Here is an 18417-nt window from a genome sequence, read left to right on the forward strand (position 1 = left end):
TTTTTACTCAAATATTATGTAAACACCATTATAGTATCTTGAAAATAATAATTCAAGTAGACCTTTTAACAGTAGTAGTAACAGATAATTATTTGAGGGTGAAAGTCGTCCTGTCATGCGTTTAGTGACATAATGATCTGCGCATGTTTGTCGCGCAGCCGTCAAGTACCTTGGCGCGAGAGCCAAGATGCGTGCCGAGAAAGAGAATGGGTAACGAAAACTAGTGACTTTCCCCTTAACTGGCAAGAATCCACGAAATCAAAAGAACACAGATATAATAAGAGATTTTATATAGATCATGAAACAGAAGTGGTCAGAAACTTTTGAAGGTATTCGTTCAGTAATCTTGTAAATAAGTACATGAGATATAATCAACAGCGTTTATTTGTTATGTAATTTCCTTTTAATCTGTCACACCTTTATACTCATTATTAGTAAAAATTCGTTCAACTTTTGCTTTCGGAACGAAAAGTAAAAGATATATTTCGTCAGAAACTTTTATGCATTACTTTGTAAGTTTCCATAAATTTCATAAAAATATAATGCGCTATTACGAAAAATTTTATTTTATTTTGAAAGTAACACCAACAAAAATTTATCTAGGACATTTTTAGTTCCTTTATTTGGCTAACATGATATAAGCACAATTATTTTGACTTTTTTTACCTAGAGGTACGTGTATACTAGTCTTCTACTCGCCTATACTTTCCTCGGTAGTTCATGCTAAGGCTGTATTGTTAAATTTCTCGCAGTAATACGTAAAAATTAGAAATTAATACATAAATCACGGAATGTCAACCATGGACGACGTTCTTGAGAGCTGGGAAGAAATTGAGGAATCAGGGGTAAGTTACTTTTTTAGTTTATTTAAGGTAGTGTTATTTAAAATGGTATCAATAAAGGAATAATTGTGTTAACCTGTATCACGAAGGAGATTTTTAAAGTGTTAGTTTTTACGAATATTCATACACAATAAAGCAAAACATTTCTGTGCAATAAAATAATATTATATATAATTGGTACAAGAAAATGCTTATACTTAATTATTCTTGGATTCTTAGATTCTTGTCTTATGAATGATTATATATGTCTTATATTCTTATATTACATAGGTAGGTATCCATGTGACTATTGATAGTAGTGGTAATAAGAAAGTATGTACATTGCTTTCCATAAGGTTCCCTTTCTATTGCGACAAAAAAAAAAAATTATTTATTATAGAACACTGTAATATTTTTTAACTGCAGAATATCATTGTAAGAGTTTTCCGCACTTTGTATTTTCTCTTTTATTAAATAAGCGTATATTGCTAAACACGTTGAATTTTTTAATTTGAACTACTAAGTATTATATTATTAAAATATAATGTTTTAACGTGTTTAAGGATAAAAAGTGACTAGTTATTGGAAATTTGGAAGAATTATATGAAAATTATGATTGAAAATGACATATGTGCATCGTGGTATGACATTTTATTGTATTAAGATAATGTAATATTAGAACTACAATCGATTTTAGGCTCTTGACAAAAAGTTGGATGCCCTCCAGATAAATGCGGTAGAAGCATTGGAAGAAATAGAATCTTCTAGGTAAGTTCAAAAAGATTAACTTTCTAATGGTTTACTTTAATTTAAAGAAAATATAAAAAAGAATTTGAATGATTGACGAAATAACAGAGAATAATTTAATCTAAATAAGAAAATAATACAATTAATTAAAGAAAAAATATGTATAAAATATAAATTTAAAATGCAACTTAATTTATTTAGATTTGTCTAAGACATGAATAATTAAAATTAATTGATATCTATATTAAACTAATTTACAAATTAATATTGCCGTGTTCATAAACCTGAGCCAATTATACATTGGTCTAAATTAATTTTTTACTTCATTATACATATCATAGTTATTAAAATATTTCTCTACTACAATATCTTGTGATTATATGTTTTAGCTTCAAAACTAATCACAGTACAAATACACGAATGATAATACTGGGTGAAGATGGTATGAGATCTCAATATGTACCTCCAAAACCAACAGTAAAAATATTAAAAAGACCTACAAGAGATTCACAAGGTAGTGGTGATGGACCATTAGTAAATGGAGATAAACCAAAACAACCTATAAAAACTTTGAAACAGGTACAAATTTAATGTTGTGTAATGAAAATGAAAACATACTATATAATAAACAATATTTATAGAGGGAACAAGAATATGCAGAAGCAAGAAAAAGAATTTTAGGCGAAGAAAAAAGTCCAGAAGAAAAATTAGAACAAGAAATAAGTAGAATTCAACCAAAGTCAATAACTCCAAGTGGTAGTGGTCTACCAAATAATATTCTTCGTATGCCTATTGGACCAGATGGAACACGGGGGTTTAATGTACGCAGGTAGCGCGTCTTTCAGGGATCAACACTTTTCACCCATCTTTTTCCTCTTCTTCCTTCTTCTTGGCACGGGGAAGAGAGGCGGCTATGAGGCTGATGGCAGGAAACAGCTTAATGTTTCTGACCAAATACAAGCATTCTGCTCCTGTCATTTTGAATGGAGCATAGTAAGTGCTATGCCCTATAGGCAGTGCTTTACATAGACCGTACTTACAAAAGGATCAAGGCTATAAATCGGCAAAGATGAGTCACTATAGAAATGGTAATGTTTCTTACCAATATGATGCTATGTTTTGTTGATGTTTGTCATATTTTAAAAAACTTTTATTAAAAAATTAGTATCTACAATCGTCGTGCAGGGAACACGTTAAGATAAAATATTTGAATTACAGTATAATATGAAGTGGGAAACTATTTTACTTTCTACACTTGTATGTGCTACTCAAGTCTTTGAAACAAATTGTACAATAAAAGATTTCTCTTATATCAATCTGTTATATATTTTGGCAAGTCATTTTTTCTTATTAATTTTAGTTTTCTGTAGTTCATAAATAGTCTATAAAAATATTACGTAATTTTTAAATTTATATACATTTTAATCTTGTAAAAATAATTTACTCTTAGTTTTATCAGAATGTGTTCAAACTTTTTTTTGTTCTAGTATTTTTACTTACTTTTATTAATAAAATATAAAATAAATCAAATAATAACGCTTGTGTAAATTTCGATTAACGATAATGATTTTAAATATTACGAAATAAAAAATGCAAAAATCATTTTTTCTTCAATAAAACTGAAGATAAGCAGTAGTAAGTATTACATAAAGTATCTACGATCTAGAAAAATTAATTTCTTAGATTGTAATGTATTATAATATATATTCATTTATTAAGAATTATACATACTACAATACATTATTTTAAGTAATATTAATTTCATTTGCGTTTGTCTTTGTTAATGTAACAATAATTTAATTAAACATAAAAACACGAGAATCCGATACCGCCCCTTGATATTGAATGTAGTCTGAATCGACAGAATAAAAACAAAAACTGAAATTAATAATTTTGAAGTACTTATTAATTTCGTTTAGATATATTTTCTTTAATGTAATAATAACGATGAATTCGAAAAAATCACAATTTTTATATACAGAGTGTTACCATCGGGCAGGTGGTAATTCTATGTGCGAAAATAAGTCGAAAAAAAGAAATTTTTCCGTTTGAAGCTTCGTTTACGAGAAATTCGAGTTTGAAAATGTTTAAATAATACGTTTGTTATTATTAGGTAATACTTAGCCAACGAGTTTGAAAATTTTTAGATAATACATTTTTTTATTATTATCGGGTAATACTTAGTTGCTACAGACGCACTCCCGTTACGAGCATCAAACTATTTGTGATCGCTATAGCGAGATCTGTCACAATTCGACCAATACAAACGGACTGACGATACAGTAGTCAGTAGCCGAAGTAATGTAAATATTACGGAGGATAACGAATATGAAAGTATAAACGAAGATGGTCATGCTATAATTTTCAAACTCGCTTTTCTCACAAATGAAGCTTCAAACGGAAAAATTTTATTCTTTTTTTTCGACTTATTTTCACACGTAGAATCACCACCTGCCTGATGGAATTATTTATCCAGTAACACGCTGTATTCAATCATTTTAAACAGATAAAATTGTCTGTTTTTAGATAGCTACATTTAATGACAGTTACAGTTTTGCATCCATAGAAAGTAGTACTCATATTCAGCTTACATACAATATTATGAAATAGCGTCGGGTTCTTGATTACGCAGCTATTGCATTCCAACGAATAATGTTATAGAGCCTTTTCGTTAACATTTATTAACACAAATTATAAATCTATTGTCTGTTCCACTTGAAGATGATCACAGATTAACAGAATCACGTGACTGCGACTGATATTCTCTAAATAAATACTTCTACGCATCTATATCGCGCAGCAATGAACCCAGAAACCATTAATATTTCTGTTTGAGGAGAATGCGACACGTCAATGTACCTTCTTCCCCTTCTTGACAAGTTTCTACTTGTCGCGTAGCTAAAACTCTAGATGGCGTGTACTGTGTTTTGAAAATAAAATTGGATCATTCAACATAAACATGAGTGCACATCAAATAAGAACAATACTTTATTTACAGTTCTAGGATATTTAAAATTTATAATAGATTACTGATTTCAAGGATTAAACTATTGTTTACTAAATATATATCATTGCATTTTTGGAATAAATTCTGGTACATAAAAACATACACGATAAGTGTCTTCAACATAAGAATCTGTTTTGTCAATCACTCAACAGTATTCAAGATTTTGTAAGTTTAACACATACACGACAAGTATCTATGACACAGTGTACTATTTAAAGCCGTTTGGTTTGACTTTTAAATACTCATATTTGCTCGAGTATATACAGACGTTTATTTTGAAGCTTTAATGATTAAAGGACAGGTAGTGCAGATCATATAAAAAGAGATACGATTTATAACAATTTACTAATGTAAAATGCATCAAAATATGTTTTTTATTTTACATATGTATTTTGAAAAATATAATAAGTATTTTATATTAATAAACTTTAATTTTCATAATAAAAAATAAAAAATTCATAATGAAATATTTTGTGCTATTTCTTTTTTCCTAAACAATCAACATCCGTCAGAAATAATCAAAAATTTGACAAACAGCTATAGTTTCTCTGTACCTCCTTCGCGTCTTCATTTATATCTAATAGTTTTCAATGTGGATATTTTTTTTAATTTTTTTAATAAAAGAGAAAGATGTTTTTGTTCATCCGTATTCACTTATATGAGTATGAAAGATATATTAACATTACAGCTTCCATGATTATATATTTAAATTTAAGCCTGGAAGAATGTTTATAAGAACTTACACGTTAGGGTTCTATTTCAATGAAATAAGCATTTGTGAGAACGAATATGTCACAGTGACGTCACTACTGTTCTTGTAAACATTTATAGCGCTAAACGAACAGTGTAAACAATGTTTATAAGCACGTAAGCACCCAAAACGAACTACTCTAAGTAATTCCCACTAGCGTTCGAGGGACAGTAGAAAGGTCAATAGAAAAAATTATAATGGAACAGTTCAAACGTGAGTATTCATATCAATTAGGATATTTCTTTTGCGCTTACTATGTCGTAAATTCAATGTAGCGGTGATCCTTAAACGCTAGTGGGAACACGCATGGCACTACTCTAGAACATAGCGTCAGACAAAACAGTTCATTAGTTGGTAGCTATGAAACTAACATGGTGAATCGAAAACGCATATGAATGTTAGTTCGACTGCTCGAAAAAGGAGATATTTTTACTTGTTTAAAATGAAGGAAATAAATTAATTCGGGAATTAATCAATGCCCCATATATAAATTGTACTTAATATATATTGTGAAAATATGGCAGAATCTGTTGGACCAATACTTCATGTGATTGTAGTTGGATTTCATCACAAAAAAGGATGTCAAGTAAGTTACTGTTATTATTTTATCATACAACTAGTAACCTACCTTTTTCTATGTATGTTTTTCATTGTACATCTTTCATAACAAAATATCATTCATTGTAATGACAATGCATGTATTCTAATATTTCGGAAATTAAAAATCAGCAATTTTATGCTCCATGGCAATATGTTTAATTAAATAAACTAATATAAAAATCTATATCTCTATTAAGTAAAGATACAGAGTGTATATTAATACCACATAATCTGTTGTGTATAGGTACATGAAAGGAATATTTGAGCAAAGTTAAATTGCTCTAGGGCTAAATATGATATCAAAAATTGTTCATAAGGTCATATATTTTTGAGATTTTAAAATCATAAATGTCTTTTCAAATGGAACCATATATTTGTTTATTTTTAAATAAATCATATTATAAATCTTCTAAGAGTTGTTCCAAAGTTTTGCAAGCAGAAAACTACCATTTTCTTTGTTTTTCATTTAAAATATTTCATCAAGGATTTATTTTTTTATACACCTTTCTCCGATACTTATAAAATGCATTAAATGACTTGAAAAATTAAACTACAGAAAAAAATGTATAATTACATTGAAGAAAACATTGATGATCTTGAAATCTCAAACAAATGACTTTAAAAAAATGTTACTTATGATATACGCTCTAGTAAACAGTTTTCATATATACATAAACAATGGAAAAATTTAGATATTCCCACTTAAATAGTTTTTCCTGTATATAGTATATAAATATATATGAATACAAGGTGTCCCAAAATATTCCAGCCAAGCTGTGCCAATATGTTTCACAGGTAGATATAAAAAGCAGAACTCTGTAAACATAAATTAATGGACAATTTATTAAGAAATTATAATAAAAATTAAAAATTTGAAGGAAACTATCACAGACTTACTTTTGTAAGCACAATCTATAATTGAAATAAGCACTTTTTGAATGAGTTTAAGTGCAACATGTAATGACAAAAATAAAAATAAATTATATACTCTTACTTTAAAATGAATAGTCTAACCAAGATAGTATAATACAAGAGAAGAATAGGTCAACTATACTTATTTAATTTGTTTATGTAAATTATGTTTACTATTGTAACATCTATTAATTATTTACTTATTAAAACTCTTTGTAGATCAAATTATTTTTTATATTTCATTGTAACTAGTTCAGATTAATTTTGCTAGTTTTATTTGTATTTTATAATATACAGTTAGATTAATATTTAGTATTTAACTAATATAACAATAAATTTACGATAAAAGACTTTCTTTCACATGTTTTGTATATGTAATAAGTCTCTTGCTTTCCACCTAGTACTTTACAGTTAGAGCAAACTGCACAATTTTTATTCTTTTTTCTGGATGTAGAATAATTAATTAAAATTGCTAATTAATTCTAGCTGATATTTTTGTCAATTGCTCATTGCTTTGATGTTATCATTAGTAAACATCATTACACTTTAATGTTGAAATCTCATATATATTATAAAACAGGAATTAAGAAAAATAATTCTCTACAACAATGAATAAAATTATTATTTTATAAGGATAAATGCACTTAAAATTTGTTATAAATTCCTATGTTGTATTCGAATCAACTGATGACTGAAACAAAATACAATGATAAGTTTAGCTCAATATAGGATTACAAAGGGTTAGTATTCCATTTCAAAATATAGGCTATTCTTAACAATACCAAATTGACAAAATTAAAAACTTATGTGTCATGTTTTCGGTACAACTCTGAATGTTATATCTACTGGATCATATGCACCGAATATTTTTTTCTTATTTCTGCTTGTCAAATATATTGACACAACTTTGTTATAAAATGTTGAAACACTCTGCATATAATAAAAAATATATATCATGGTTCTTAATATTTTAATATAAGTATATTATACCTTTATAACTATTATGGAAAATATAATAATTTTATGTGTAGATAATGTACATTTTATCTCTTGTATTAACTTGATATAAATGTTTATTAATGATGCTATTATACAAATATAATACAACAAATTTCAAATTTGTAATATTTTTGAATAGTAATTTTTAATTTGTTAGGTAGAATATTCATTTCCTCCCTTGGTGCCTGGTGCTCCAAATGAATGTCCACTAGGCTGGAAATATTTACCAACTCTTGCTTTACCAGATGGATCTCATAATTATGATGAAGATACAGTTTACTTCCATTTACCTAGTCTGAATGATGCAAAACGCACGATATATGGTATTTCATGTTTTAGACAAATCCCTGTTGAGGTAATGATAATTTTAACGTACAGGCTTTTATTATAGTTTAACTTGTTAACATTTATTTCATTATACAATATTAATAATATGAAAAATACTCAGTTTAATATTTTTTCATGTAATTATTTTTATTATTTTAGTCAACCTATGCAAGTATCTATAAGTACTATGATGCTACAAAATTTTTCAAATAAATTATTGGACATATGAATAGAACTATCACTTGAAATTTGAACAGAAAATTATTTGCTTAAGATTTTTTTATCCCATAGTATTGACACTTCAAATGTGACGATTTTAAAGTAAAATTTCAATGTAGAAGTCAATACTACAATTAAATTGATAATATTAGGTTCTGATACTTATCATATGCTAATGTAGTATTCCTAATTAAATGCTTAGTAACAATTTATCTGATATATATTACATTGACAAAATGATTTTGAATAACCTCAACTAATGCAGGTTATTTCATTTCATTTAAAAAACTGATTACAAACTTTGAATGACTAAAATATCTTCACTTACAGGTTACATTTACAATGTAATATTTTCCACAGAACTATTCTCCTTTTATCTAAAACATTTTTCTATAACTAATAATTTTCATGATATTTGCATGAATCAATTGAATTGAAATAGCCTGTATAATGTATATAATATTAAAGAGATAAGGAAATGATAGATTTTGTATAATTTCTAATAGGTTAAAGATTGAAAATGAAAACATATTTTTAGTAAGTTATGGTTCAAGTTACAGATATTGGCCACTCGTTTTTAACTCATTCTTTATTTTGAATGGGATGGACATTTTCCATAACATAACTTTGTAATATCTATAAAAAGCAGAAAAGTGACACAATAAATTAATATTATTATTATAAAATCAACTGAAATTTATAACATTAATAGTTATACAATATTCACCTTACAATATGAAGCCAAAAAAGTTAAATATATACTGATATCAGTTTGTCTTTTAATTTATAAAATCAAACAACATGTTGAAGTATCCTAGATTGTGTCCATTAAAGTTAATATCTTATATTCATAATTTGTTTGGTGCTAACATGAAAGATAACATTACATACAGAACAGTATTTTTAAAAAGAGATAGATTATTTTCTGTATAACCAGCTTTTTCATCTTAATATTTATTCTAACGTTCGTTTTTTTGTAATTTTGTTAGATTTTTATGTATTGTAGTATTCATTTAGTCTACCTCTATGTATGATATGAAAATTTATTCTCTTCAACTTTTAAATTCAGAAAAGAATATTTTATTTCTAAATTATTTAAGAATCTTATGTGTTATTATTAAATATGACTTATCTTCTCTTTACCTATATTAAAACAGAATCTTTTAATGTACAGTAATATCTCGTACAATGTCTCATAGTTATTCCTATTACATAACTGTCTTACTTTTTACATTTACATATTAAAATCAGTTATCTTGTATAATTATATTACTTAAAGGCGTGTTACTTTCAAAAATTATTCTTCATTCAAGTATCAGGTATCGAATAAAATCTTATTTTTCAGAAAAACAAGTGGCTAGGTAGTATTCAAAGATGGAGGGGGTGTCTTAAACAGTGCATAAAACCAGATTATTTGAACTATAACTCATAAAAAGCATGTTTCCACTTTAGCTTTTCTAATTATAAATAATATAAAAGAATATTTTTTAATTCAATAAAAAATATATATACTATATATTTTTAATATGCATAAAAAATATATAAAAATTGTAGAATTGTGTAACATTTATTAAAAATCTGGAACACCAGTAATAATGGCAACTAATTAATTTTTAGAAGTTAAAAAACCGCACATCTGACATAACAAGGGGCACTGTACAAAAATCTGTTTGTGTGTTAAGTACATTACCATTATATGGTCATATTCAAGTAAAAATGGCTTTAATAACACATGCATACTTTGATGAAGGTGATTTTAGTAAGGTGTCATTATTAGAAGACACTTACCATCATCTTAATTCTTGTATGAGTAGTGAGACTCAAATACCATCACAAGTCTTTGTTGGTAACTATAAAGTAGTAACAAATACTTTCTTGATATTAAAATTTTTAATGTACGGTATAGAAAAATATTTTATGCAAACAATATTAACATTTATAGGATTATGTGCAAGGGATTTTATTCTACAATTTCGCCATAAAGCACTTCTGTTATTTAAACTACTTCTGTTAGAAAAAAAAATAGTTTTTTATCAATCACCTGTGCAACCATTATGTGCAGCAATATTGACATTACTCTCATTATATCCGGGTATGATTGAACATGGCCTACAACAAGCTGCTTATGTTAGGTAGTATATACAACACTAAATAACAATTAAAGAGTATTTATTTTTATTACATTAATTGTATAATTTATTTTTCTATTAGACCATCTAGACCTATGTCTCCAATTCCTACATTTGATGAAGAAGAAATATCAACAAATAATATAGATAACAATGTATCCTCTATAAATTCTGTTAAAGATAACATATCAGATACACTGAAAGAGCAGGTTAATGGTAATTCTAATAAAAATTCATTGTGTATAAATGATAATAAATCTGTTGAAACTATGGAAGACAAATACATGGATGGATTTAGAAACATGACATTACAAAAGAATAACAATGAAAACGAAAATCTAAATATGAAAGTTATTGAGGTTGAATCTGCACAAGAGTGTACAGAGTCATATGCAGAGGAAAATAATTCTATGTATTCTGGAAAACCAAATGACTATGTACACAGAGTACAAAGTGTAACTACAATTACATTAGGAACAACAGATACTGACAATACTTTACCACGTGACACAAGTAATGATGCACTTTCAGATGCACGTTTAACAAATAATATTACTCAAATTGCTCATGTAAATCCAGAACTTTGTGGCTTACCTTTAAATGTATTTATGAAGGTATGAAAATGTGAATAACTTTATCATTGCAAATATATAGAGCAACAAATCATTAATAATTTCTGAATTTTTTTAAGGGTTATTTATGTTTACCATATCTGTCCTTACCATATTTGGATCTTTTGGCAGATAGTAATGTTAGAGGGTACATAGTGGGAGTAACAAATATTTTATTTAAGCAAAAGAAACAACTTATTGATGTACTGGTAGAAGTAAGTTACTATTAACATTTTAGTTTTTAAATAAAAATCAATTTTTAAACAAATTGATCAATATTTTTACCATGATATACAAAGGTTGACAATACACGGATAGAAGCAACTGATCCAGAATTGAGAAGACAATTACATCTTACAACAGAAGATCTAAGATTTGCAGATTACGTAGTTAGGCATGTAGCAGAACCTCGTAAAGATATTTTTTTGGATGGTGTAGGTTGGGAAGGTGGAGATGAATGGATCAGAACTCAATTTCGAGTCTATTTATTGAGTATGTTACGGACATCTATGCAACAAGATACTCGTCAGTCTGATCATTACAACTCGGCATTTATTACTGCTTGGCGTTCAACAAATAACTATAAAATGTGGAGTAACTCTAATAAGCCAGAAATCAATAATATAGAACCTGGCCATCCATTTGCAGGGCAATTATCAGTGCAAGATATGAAATTACGATTATCACAGTAAGTAGTACTACATAGTGAATCTATCAGTTAAATTATTATTATTAGAATAATAAAACACTAAATTTGTGAACATAAATAATACATATATTACAGTACAATGCAAAATACAGAAAGTGGTAGAAAGTTAAATCAAGCAATGGCATCAACTGGAAGAGCAGTTGCAACAACAGGGAAAGCTGTAGGTAAGCTGATTTATTACATATTTACATATGTAAATTATGTAACGTATTTTTAAAATAAAATAAAAATAATGTGCTTTATTTATTAGGTGGTGCACTTTCACAAGCTAAAGGAGCTTTTTCTAACTGGTGGAGTACATTAACTACAGTTCAACCAGCTGAGGAAGGAAAAGCTGACAATCAAACTCCCAATATACATCAAACATTTTCAACTATAACTAATAACACTACTATAAAAGATGAAGAAATTAATGTGTCTACTAATAACACAAATCTAGGAGTTGTTGTAGAATAATATAGAAAACTGCAAAAGTTTTAATCATTTATTACAGTGGCTATAAGAAACTTTTTTAAGAACATATGTAAAAGAGTGATCCTATACCTACCATAATAATAAATAGGTATGGTAGAGTAAGAATAATTTATTCATAATATCTAAGGTGCCGTTGTATAAATCAAGGAAGTTCAATATATCTGAAAAAAATGATTCAGGTAAGAAAACAAAAAATAGTTGCAAAATGAATAGTATACTTAAAATAGAGCTTGAACAATGTATTAATGTGATAGTATGGCAAAGAAATTATGTAGACAATTTTTATTAATATTTCGCATTAATAATTTGCGCGTAATATGTTCTGATTATTTCTTTTTTTTTTTATTTGTGATTTCTTAATTTGTTGAAAAAAGGAGGAAGTTAATTTTATTTAAGTAAATATACTTTTACTACGAAGATATAGCTACTATTTAATATATACATTTATTATGTTTTTATTTACACAGAAAAAAGATACTCTTAATTGAGAAGTACCTGCATCTTTATCTTTTGTATATAGAGATAAAACAAAAATATGTATATCTGAATAATCATATCAATTCAAACATTTTGTTCATAATAATTTGAGTACTCTTTCAAAATGTTGTAGTGTACTATTAGAATATTATAATTTTAAAAGTTTTTACTTTAAATTGTTCAAAATTTATAATATATATAATTTCTATGTCGTGAACGATTTGCGTAATACCTATTATACTTTTACAAAATATTATCTTTTATCGAGAATGTCAAATCATTGATATATTAGCTTGCAGCCTATAATATTAAAATTCTTTTATGTGATGTAGTTATTCAAATCGTGGAATATTACTTTCAATATACATAAACTTATTGTCTTATTGTGGTATAAAAATCAGAAAATATTACAAAAATATTACTGTAATAATTTCTTCTTAGAAGAAAATTTTTAAGGAACCTAACACAGTTTTATAACTTCCAAAACAAATTACTGTAATTTGTTATTTGTAATTTATTATAAACTTATATTTATGATAAGTATGCAGACTATTTATAATGTATTAGATTAGTACGTGTTAGCATACAATGAACAATATATGTGTTTAATTAGAGTAGGAAATGCATTTTCAAATGATTTTTTTTGTGAGTTATTGAAATGCTAATTTAACATTTTGTTCCATTACAAATTGCAGATTAATGCCTTAAATTTAAGAAAATCGGACCGCCATTAATGTGATATATTTTCTACAATGCAGTAAAAATGCATTACCTGCTAATAGACTTTATTCCATAGTAAAGGTTTATTATATAATATATTGATATGATATATTTAAATGATTAAGAATTATATGTAGCAAGTATATATATTAATTTATTTCAAAACATAAGTGAATTAGTAATTGTGATATTTTACTTATAATCATCAATATTTAAACAAAGAAACTGTAAGCATGATGTTGTAGTTGAGGCAAAAAAAAGTAATAAGTATCTTTATTTAAATATGTATGTCATACATATTGATATACATAAATATGGGTCGATCTTATGATTTATAATAATACTGCAAATAAATTTCTTAATATTCATATAAGCCAGGGATTGAAAACAGTTATAGTATCAATTTCAATTATTGAAAGAATTATGAAGATTTGTTATTTGAAATAACTGTTTTAGGGAACTTAAAAAAGTCATATCAATTGCAGTAAGGATTCTAATATCAATTCTCGTAGTTGTACCATTGATTTCTAATGGTATGTATTTAGATAACGAAACTATTAAATGTACACTACATCTATACAGTATTAAATAATCTAATATACATTCTTTAAAATTTGTACATTTATAAATCTCTTCAATTTTTTTCAATTTTCTATGAATATATAAATAAATTTATTAAGTGTATATAGTTCATGAATTTATAACAAATTTGTAAATTTATATAAAATTAATATTTTAATCTGTTATTTTAAATTTATATATTTATTTATAAAAAATTTTAACGTAAAGGCTGCATTAACACGACATACGTTTAACCGTTTTATTTTCTTAACGTACTGATGTAATCGTCATAAAATCGAGAGGAAAACTAATATCGAAATCGTAATCAGAATCTATATATTCCCCTTTTTGGTTCTCTATAATAATTATTCTGAATAACAATTCTTCATAACTCGTTCGTCAACAAATTTTATATAACGGTTTAAAATAGTTTAAAACAGTTACTCAAACCCTGATATAAACATTAAGATTTATATAATAAAATTGTGTTATAAATACTAGTCATTAAACACGTATTATATATTTTAAGTATATTATACCGAAATTTGTTTTCTTTTCATGAATTTTTCAGTGATAATTTAAAGTGTGTAGAATAAAAATTTATTTTCATTAATTATTATCTAAGTATAAAACAGGGTTACATAGATAGGATAATGCATTTTGTATTTCACATAATGTTTATTTATATATATAATTTTGATTCATTATGTAAATTTATATATTTTATCATAAAATTCTTATTTTGATTTTTTCTATATTTAAATTCATCAAAATACTCATCAATTTCAAAAATGGAAAGAATGTATTCACTACCGAAAGTTAATTAATAATACAGTTTACAATATGCATGTATATATAAATATATTTAACATTTATACATACATGCAAATATTTCCTGTGTATTTTGAGATATGAAAGAATATCAGATATAGTATAAGCAATCATTGTTTCAATGAGTTTTAATATGGTCATATAACAATTTAACAGAAAAGGAAAACAATAAAAAATTGTGGACTAATCTTTATAGAACTTTGAGCCGTATCCATACCAAACTCAAAAATAATATTAATGACTAGTACATGTTTTATTACGTACAATTAGTTAAATATATTTTCTATATTTATAAAAAGTTTTTATAGCTTAATGAAAACATGCAAACATTTGTGTCATAATAAAACTTATTTATAATTTGCCATAGTCTATTATGCAATTTCAACAGTGCAATTTGTTAATTCTTAAAAAATGGAAATAATGTGTTTAGCTTTTATTTCGCACAACGCTACATTTGTTAAAGAAAAAGGAACAAATGATTATATGTTTTTTAATTTTGTGGTCTAAAATCTTGTAACAATAAATGATACTATTTCAAACTAAAATCTATTTTATTAATTATAAATATCAGCATTATATTATGTATATATGTTATTTTATTCATTAAAAAAGAATTATCTCCAATGTTATATTCATATGATTAAATTTCTTGATTTAAATTTGGATGTAAATACAAGTGTTTACAAAGAGTTGTTCAAATGTTGCCATTAAATCATGTGAACTTTTAAAATTTTTAATTAGGAAACAATAAAATGTGTATTTGTAGCATTATAAAATATATTTTAATACTCTATTAAAAATTTAACATGATTATACAATAGTTATGTTTCATTTCTATTATTTTAGTTTATAAATATTGAATTTAAATTCTTTTTAATTGCTGATTTACATTATTTTATTTGATTAATTTCAGCTACATAACATTAATTTTATAAACTATATTTGAAGAGTAAAATATACAGGGTGACCAAAAAGTTAACATGTCTGTATAGTATGTTTTTATAGGTAAGAATGTGTTTAAACTTCTATGCACAACATAACATTATATTAGTACAGATATATACATAGTTAACTATAACTTATTTCTGTATATAGATAAATATCTAATCTTTTAAATTTCATAATATATCATTGATGATTACAAAATGCAGTTTTAATATATTGAATACTAAATTGAACATGTAAATAAGATTTGTTGTTGAAAGTTATTTGAAATAAAAATCTTTTTAATGTAAGTTTTTGATTGTGAATAAAATCAATATCATATTGAGCAACATATAGGAAATTTTCCACTTCATGTTTAAAGTGCTAATACTGCACTCTATGATTGTTAATATTATCTTTTTATTAGAACTGAAATACTTTTATGCTTATATAATTGGAGCATTTTATACAACATGTATTATATGTTCATTATTTTTTTACTCCATTAAATTTTTTTTACTTTTTACTATATTAATATATTTTCCAAACTGAAAATTATTTTACTACGCAAATAAATTATTCATTATTATACCTATTACGAGAATTGTTTATTCTAATTAATAAGGAAGTTTTGCCAATCTCAGTTGCTGGATGACAAGAGAAAATCAATGACAGTATTCTGGACAAAAATAGATTCGAAAAAACAGACCGTCATTCTGTAAGAAAAATCCTATTGACCGCGTGTATTTTCAGCGATCAAGAGAATAATCACTGGTAACTCTGTCTACTGTCTGAAAGTAACGAAGCAATATGTAAACGAGAAGCAGGGACGGTCTCAGTGTGAATCGTGACTGGTCAGCCGATGGGCCGAATAAACATCGTAGTTCACCGATAATAGCCGAAGTCGTAAGGTGGCGAACGAGATTACTGAGTAAGTGAGCAGTAGAACTGTGCAAGTGTATAGTGAAGCGACGTCACTGCCGATGAGAATACGTGCGGAAGAAAATCGGGTAATTTTAAGACGCTGACGGTCGTTGCTCGTTGCAGTGATTCTTCCGCAATAAAGCACGGTGTTAACGAGTGCTGTGTTCTTCACGCGTGTATACACGGCATAAGAAAGAGGTGTCGTACGATAGTCGGATGAATAAATCTAGTATGTATATTCTCTCGGAGTACCAAGTACTGCGATTATTACGTGTGTGTACCGGCGTTTAGGATATATGTCGCTCCGTCGCGTAATCGGTGTTTTTGTCGCAGTAACAATCTATCGGAACGAGTACAAAGAGTATCAGCATTGTTTGTGTTTTCACGCTCGTTACTATTCTCGTTACGAGTAGCTATGCAAGAAACGGATGAATCGGTAACTGGCGGGCGGCAGCCATTTTCCAGATGAGTTTTTCCCCTTTCTTCCAATAAGCAAAGTGCGCTATGCCGTGAAAGAGAAAGAAAGAGAAAGGTAGCTGCTAGATCGAGGAAACGAAAGAGACAGAAATCAAGAAATAGAAGGAAAGAATAGTGCTTATTATGTGCTGCGAAGTACGTTGAACATACGGGGCATTTAGTGGTCAGCCACCGAAATTCACAAACGTGGCAGCGTGTGCTGTTTCCAGTTAATGAGCGTTTAACCTTGTATTGGCCGGTGCGAAGAAGATAGAATTATCTAGGGAAGTAGCGAACCAGAAAAAGAGAGAGAGAGCTACGCACGGACAATACACAGACCCCCCATTGCCGCGCGTTCGGTCATCCGTTCGTAATCACGTATCACGACCGTTCCTGTCTCTGTCATGATGTCAGGCCTAGTTTATGAGTGGCTTGGTCTTTGATTTCTGCGGCCATAAAACAGTGACTCGCGATTCATCTACGATATAAAATTTCTATTGATCCTACGTGATAACCTCAAAGTTGCAAAAGGAATTCGACATTTTCTAGGCGTCATTGAGAAAAATTGAGGTGAAGCTCGTCAATCTTATCGTGTGACGAGAAAACGGATTTGTGTCTCACTTCAAGTTTTAAGCTGATTGTTGTGCCTGTGATACGGCATTTCACCGCACAACAGGTACATGACCGTGTTTCAAGTGTCTTGATTTTTCTTTGACTTGTATAAATAACCTTGATCAGCGCTATAAACGATGATATCGTTCTGTTTTCGCCATACCATTTCATTTATTTACAAGGTTTCAAAACCTCTCCTTGGTATTTATTGGCTATTCCTATTTACGCGAAATCAAATATTAATTAATCTATTACCTCTTACTTAGATGTGTTTTTATTCATTCTTTGTATTCTTGAGGTTAATACGGCAGTCATTTTTTTTAATACACTTGCTCTTACCTCTAAACAAATTTTTTTATTGAAAGAAAAAGAAGAAGAATGAATCTCATATTTTTCCTTAAGTAATGACTGCTTTTAATGTTACAGTGTGATTCTGAAAGTAAAGAAAATTTAAGTACTGCTTCATACAGGTATATGCAATTAGATATACACCTCCACATAATTTTGATGCACATACATATGTATCTGTTGTATATATACATATATGTATATATCTTTTAAAATTTTTAATTCTATTAAGTGTTATAAGGTTAAACAATCATTTTT

General features: G+C 27.2%; 3 protein-coding genes across 13 annotated transcripts in view; all 3 read left to right on the top strand.

Annotated features, from left to right (window-relative positions):
* Positions 1-677: 677 nt before the first annotated feature.
* On the top strand, positions 678-2951 carry LOC143143030 (SUZ RNA-binding domain-containing). The gene is made up of 4 exons (XM_076303868.1): positions 678-845; positions 1519-1589; positions 1958-2147; positions 2210-2951. The coding sequence occupies exons 1-4, from the start codon at positions 792-794 to the stop codon at positions 2399-2401; spliced, it is 507 nt and encodes a 168-aa protein (XP_076159983.1). The 5' UTR covers positions 678-791; the 3' UTR covers positions 2402-2951.
* A 2469-nt stretch (positions 2952-5420) lies between these two features.
* On the top strand, positions 5421-13665 carry LOC143143419 (late secretory pathway protein AVL9 homolog). Of its 6 annotated transcripts, none has more exons than XM_076304611.1 (10): positions 5421-5539; positions 5602-5912; positions 7995-8192; positions 10001-10229; positions 10326-10515; positions 10595-11126; positions 11204-11338; positions 11423-11811; positions 11908-11996; positions 12083-12808. In XM_076304611.1, exons 2-10 carry the CDS (start codon positions 5844-5846, stop codon positions 12286-12288), a joined length of 2037 nt encoding a protein of 678 aa, XP_076160726.1. In that variant the 5' UTR covers positions 5421-5539; positions 5602-5843; the 3' UTR covers positions 12289-12808. The 6 variants fall into 6 exon arrangements, 5 of the variants coding, with proteins under 5 accessions (XP_076160726.1, XP_076160728.1, XP_076160727.1 ...); XR_012991131.1 differs by adding an exon at positions 13479-13665 and having other exon boundaries at positions 5469-5912; positions 12083-12485; XM_076304612.1 differs by having other exon boundaries at positions 5468-5912; positions 7999-8192; positions 12083-12809.
* Positions 13666-16765: 3100 nt separating this feature from the next.
* Positions 16766-18417, top strand: part of Tlk (Tousled-like kinase) — a 69392-nt gene continuing 67740 nt past the window's right edge. For 4 of the 6 annotated variants that reach the window (XM_076305667.1, XM_076305668.1, XM_076305669.1 and 1 more), the window contains exon 1: positions 16766-17875. The gene's annotated coding sequence lies outside the window, so the exon portion shown is untranslated. The remainder of the gene's footprint in view (positions 17876-18417) is intronic. The other 2 variants (XM_076305665.1, XM_076305672.1) reach the window with 2 other exon arrangements.

The sequence above is a fragment of the Ptiloglossa arizonensis genome, chromosome 2, assembly GCF_051014685.1.
Source record: "Ptiloglossa arizonensis isolate GNS036 chromosome 2, iyPtiAriz1_principal, whole genome shotgun sequence".
Classification (NCBI taxonomy): domain Eukaryota; kingdom Metazoa; phylum Arthropoda; class Insecta; order Hymenoptera; family Colletidae; genus Ptiloglossa; species Ptiloglossa arizonensis.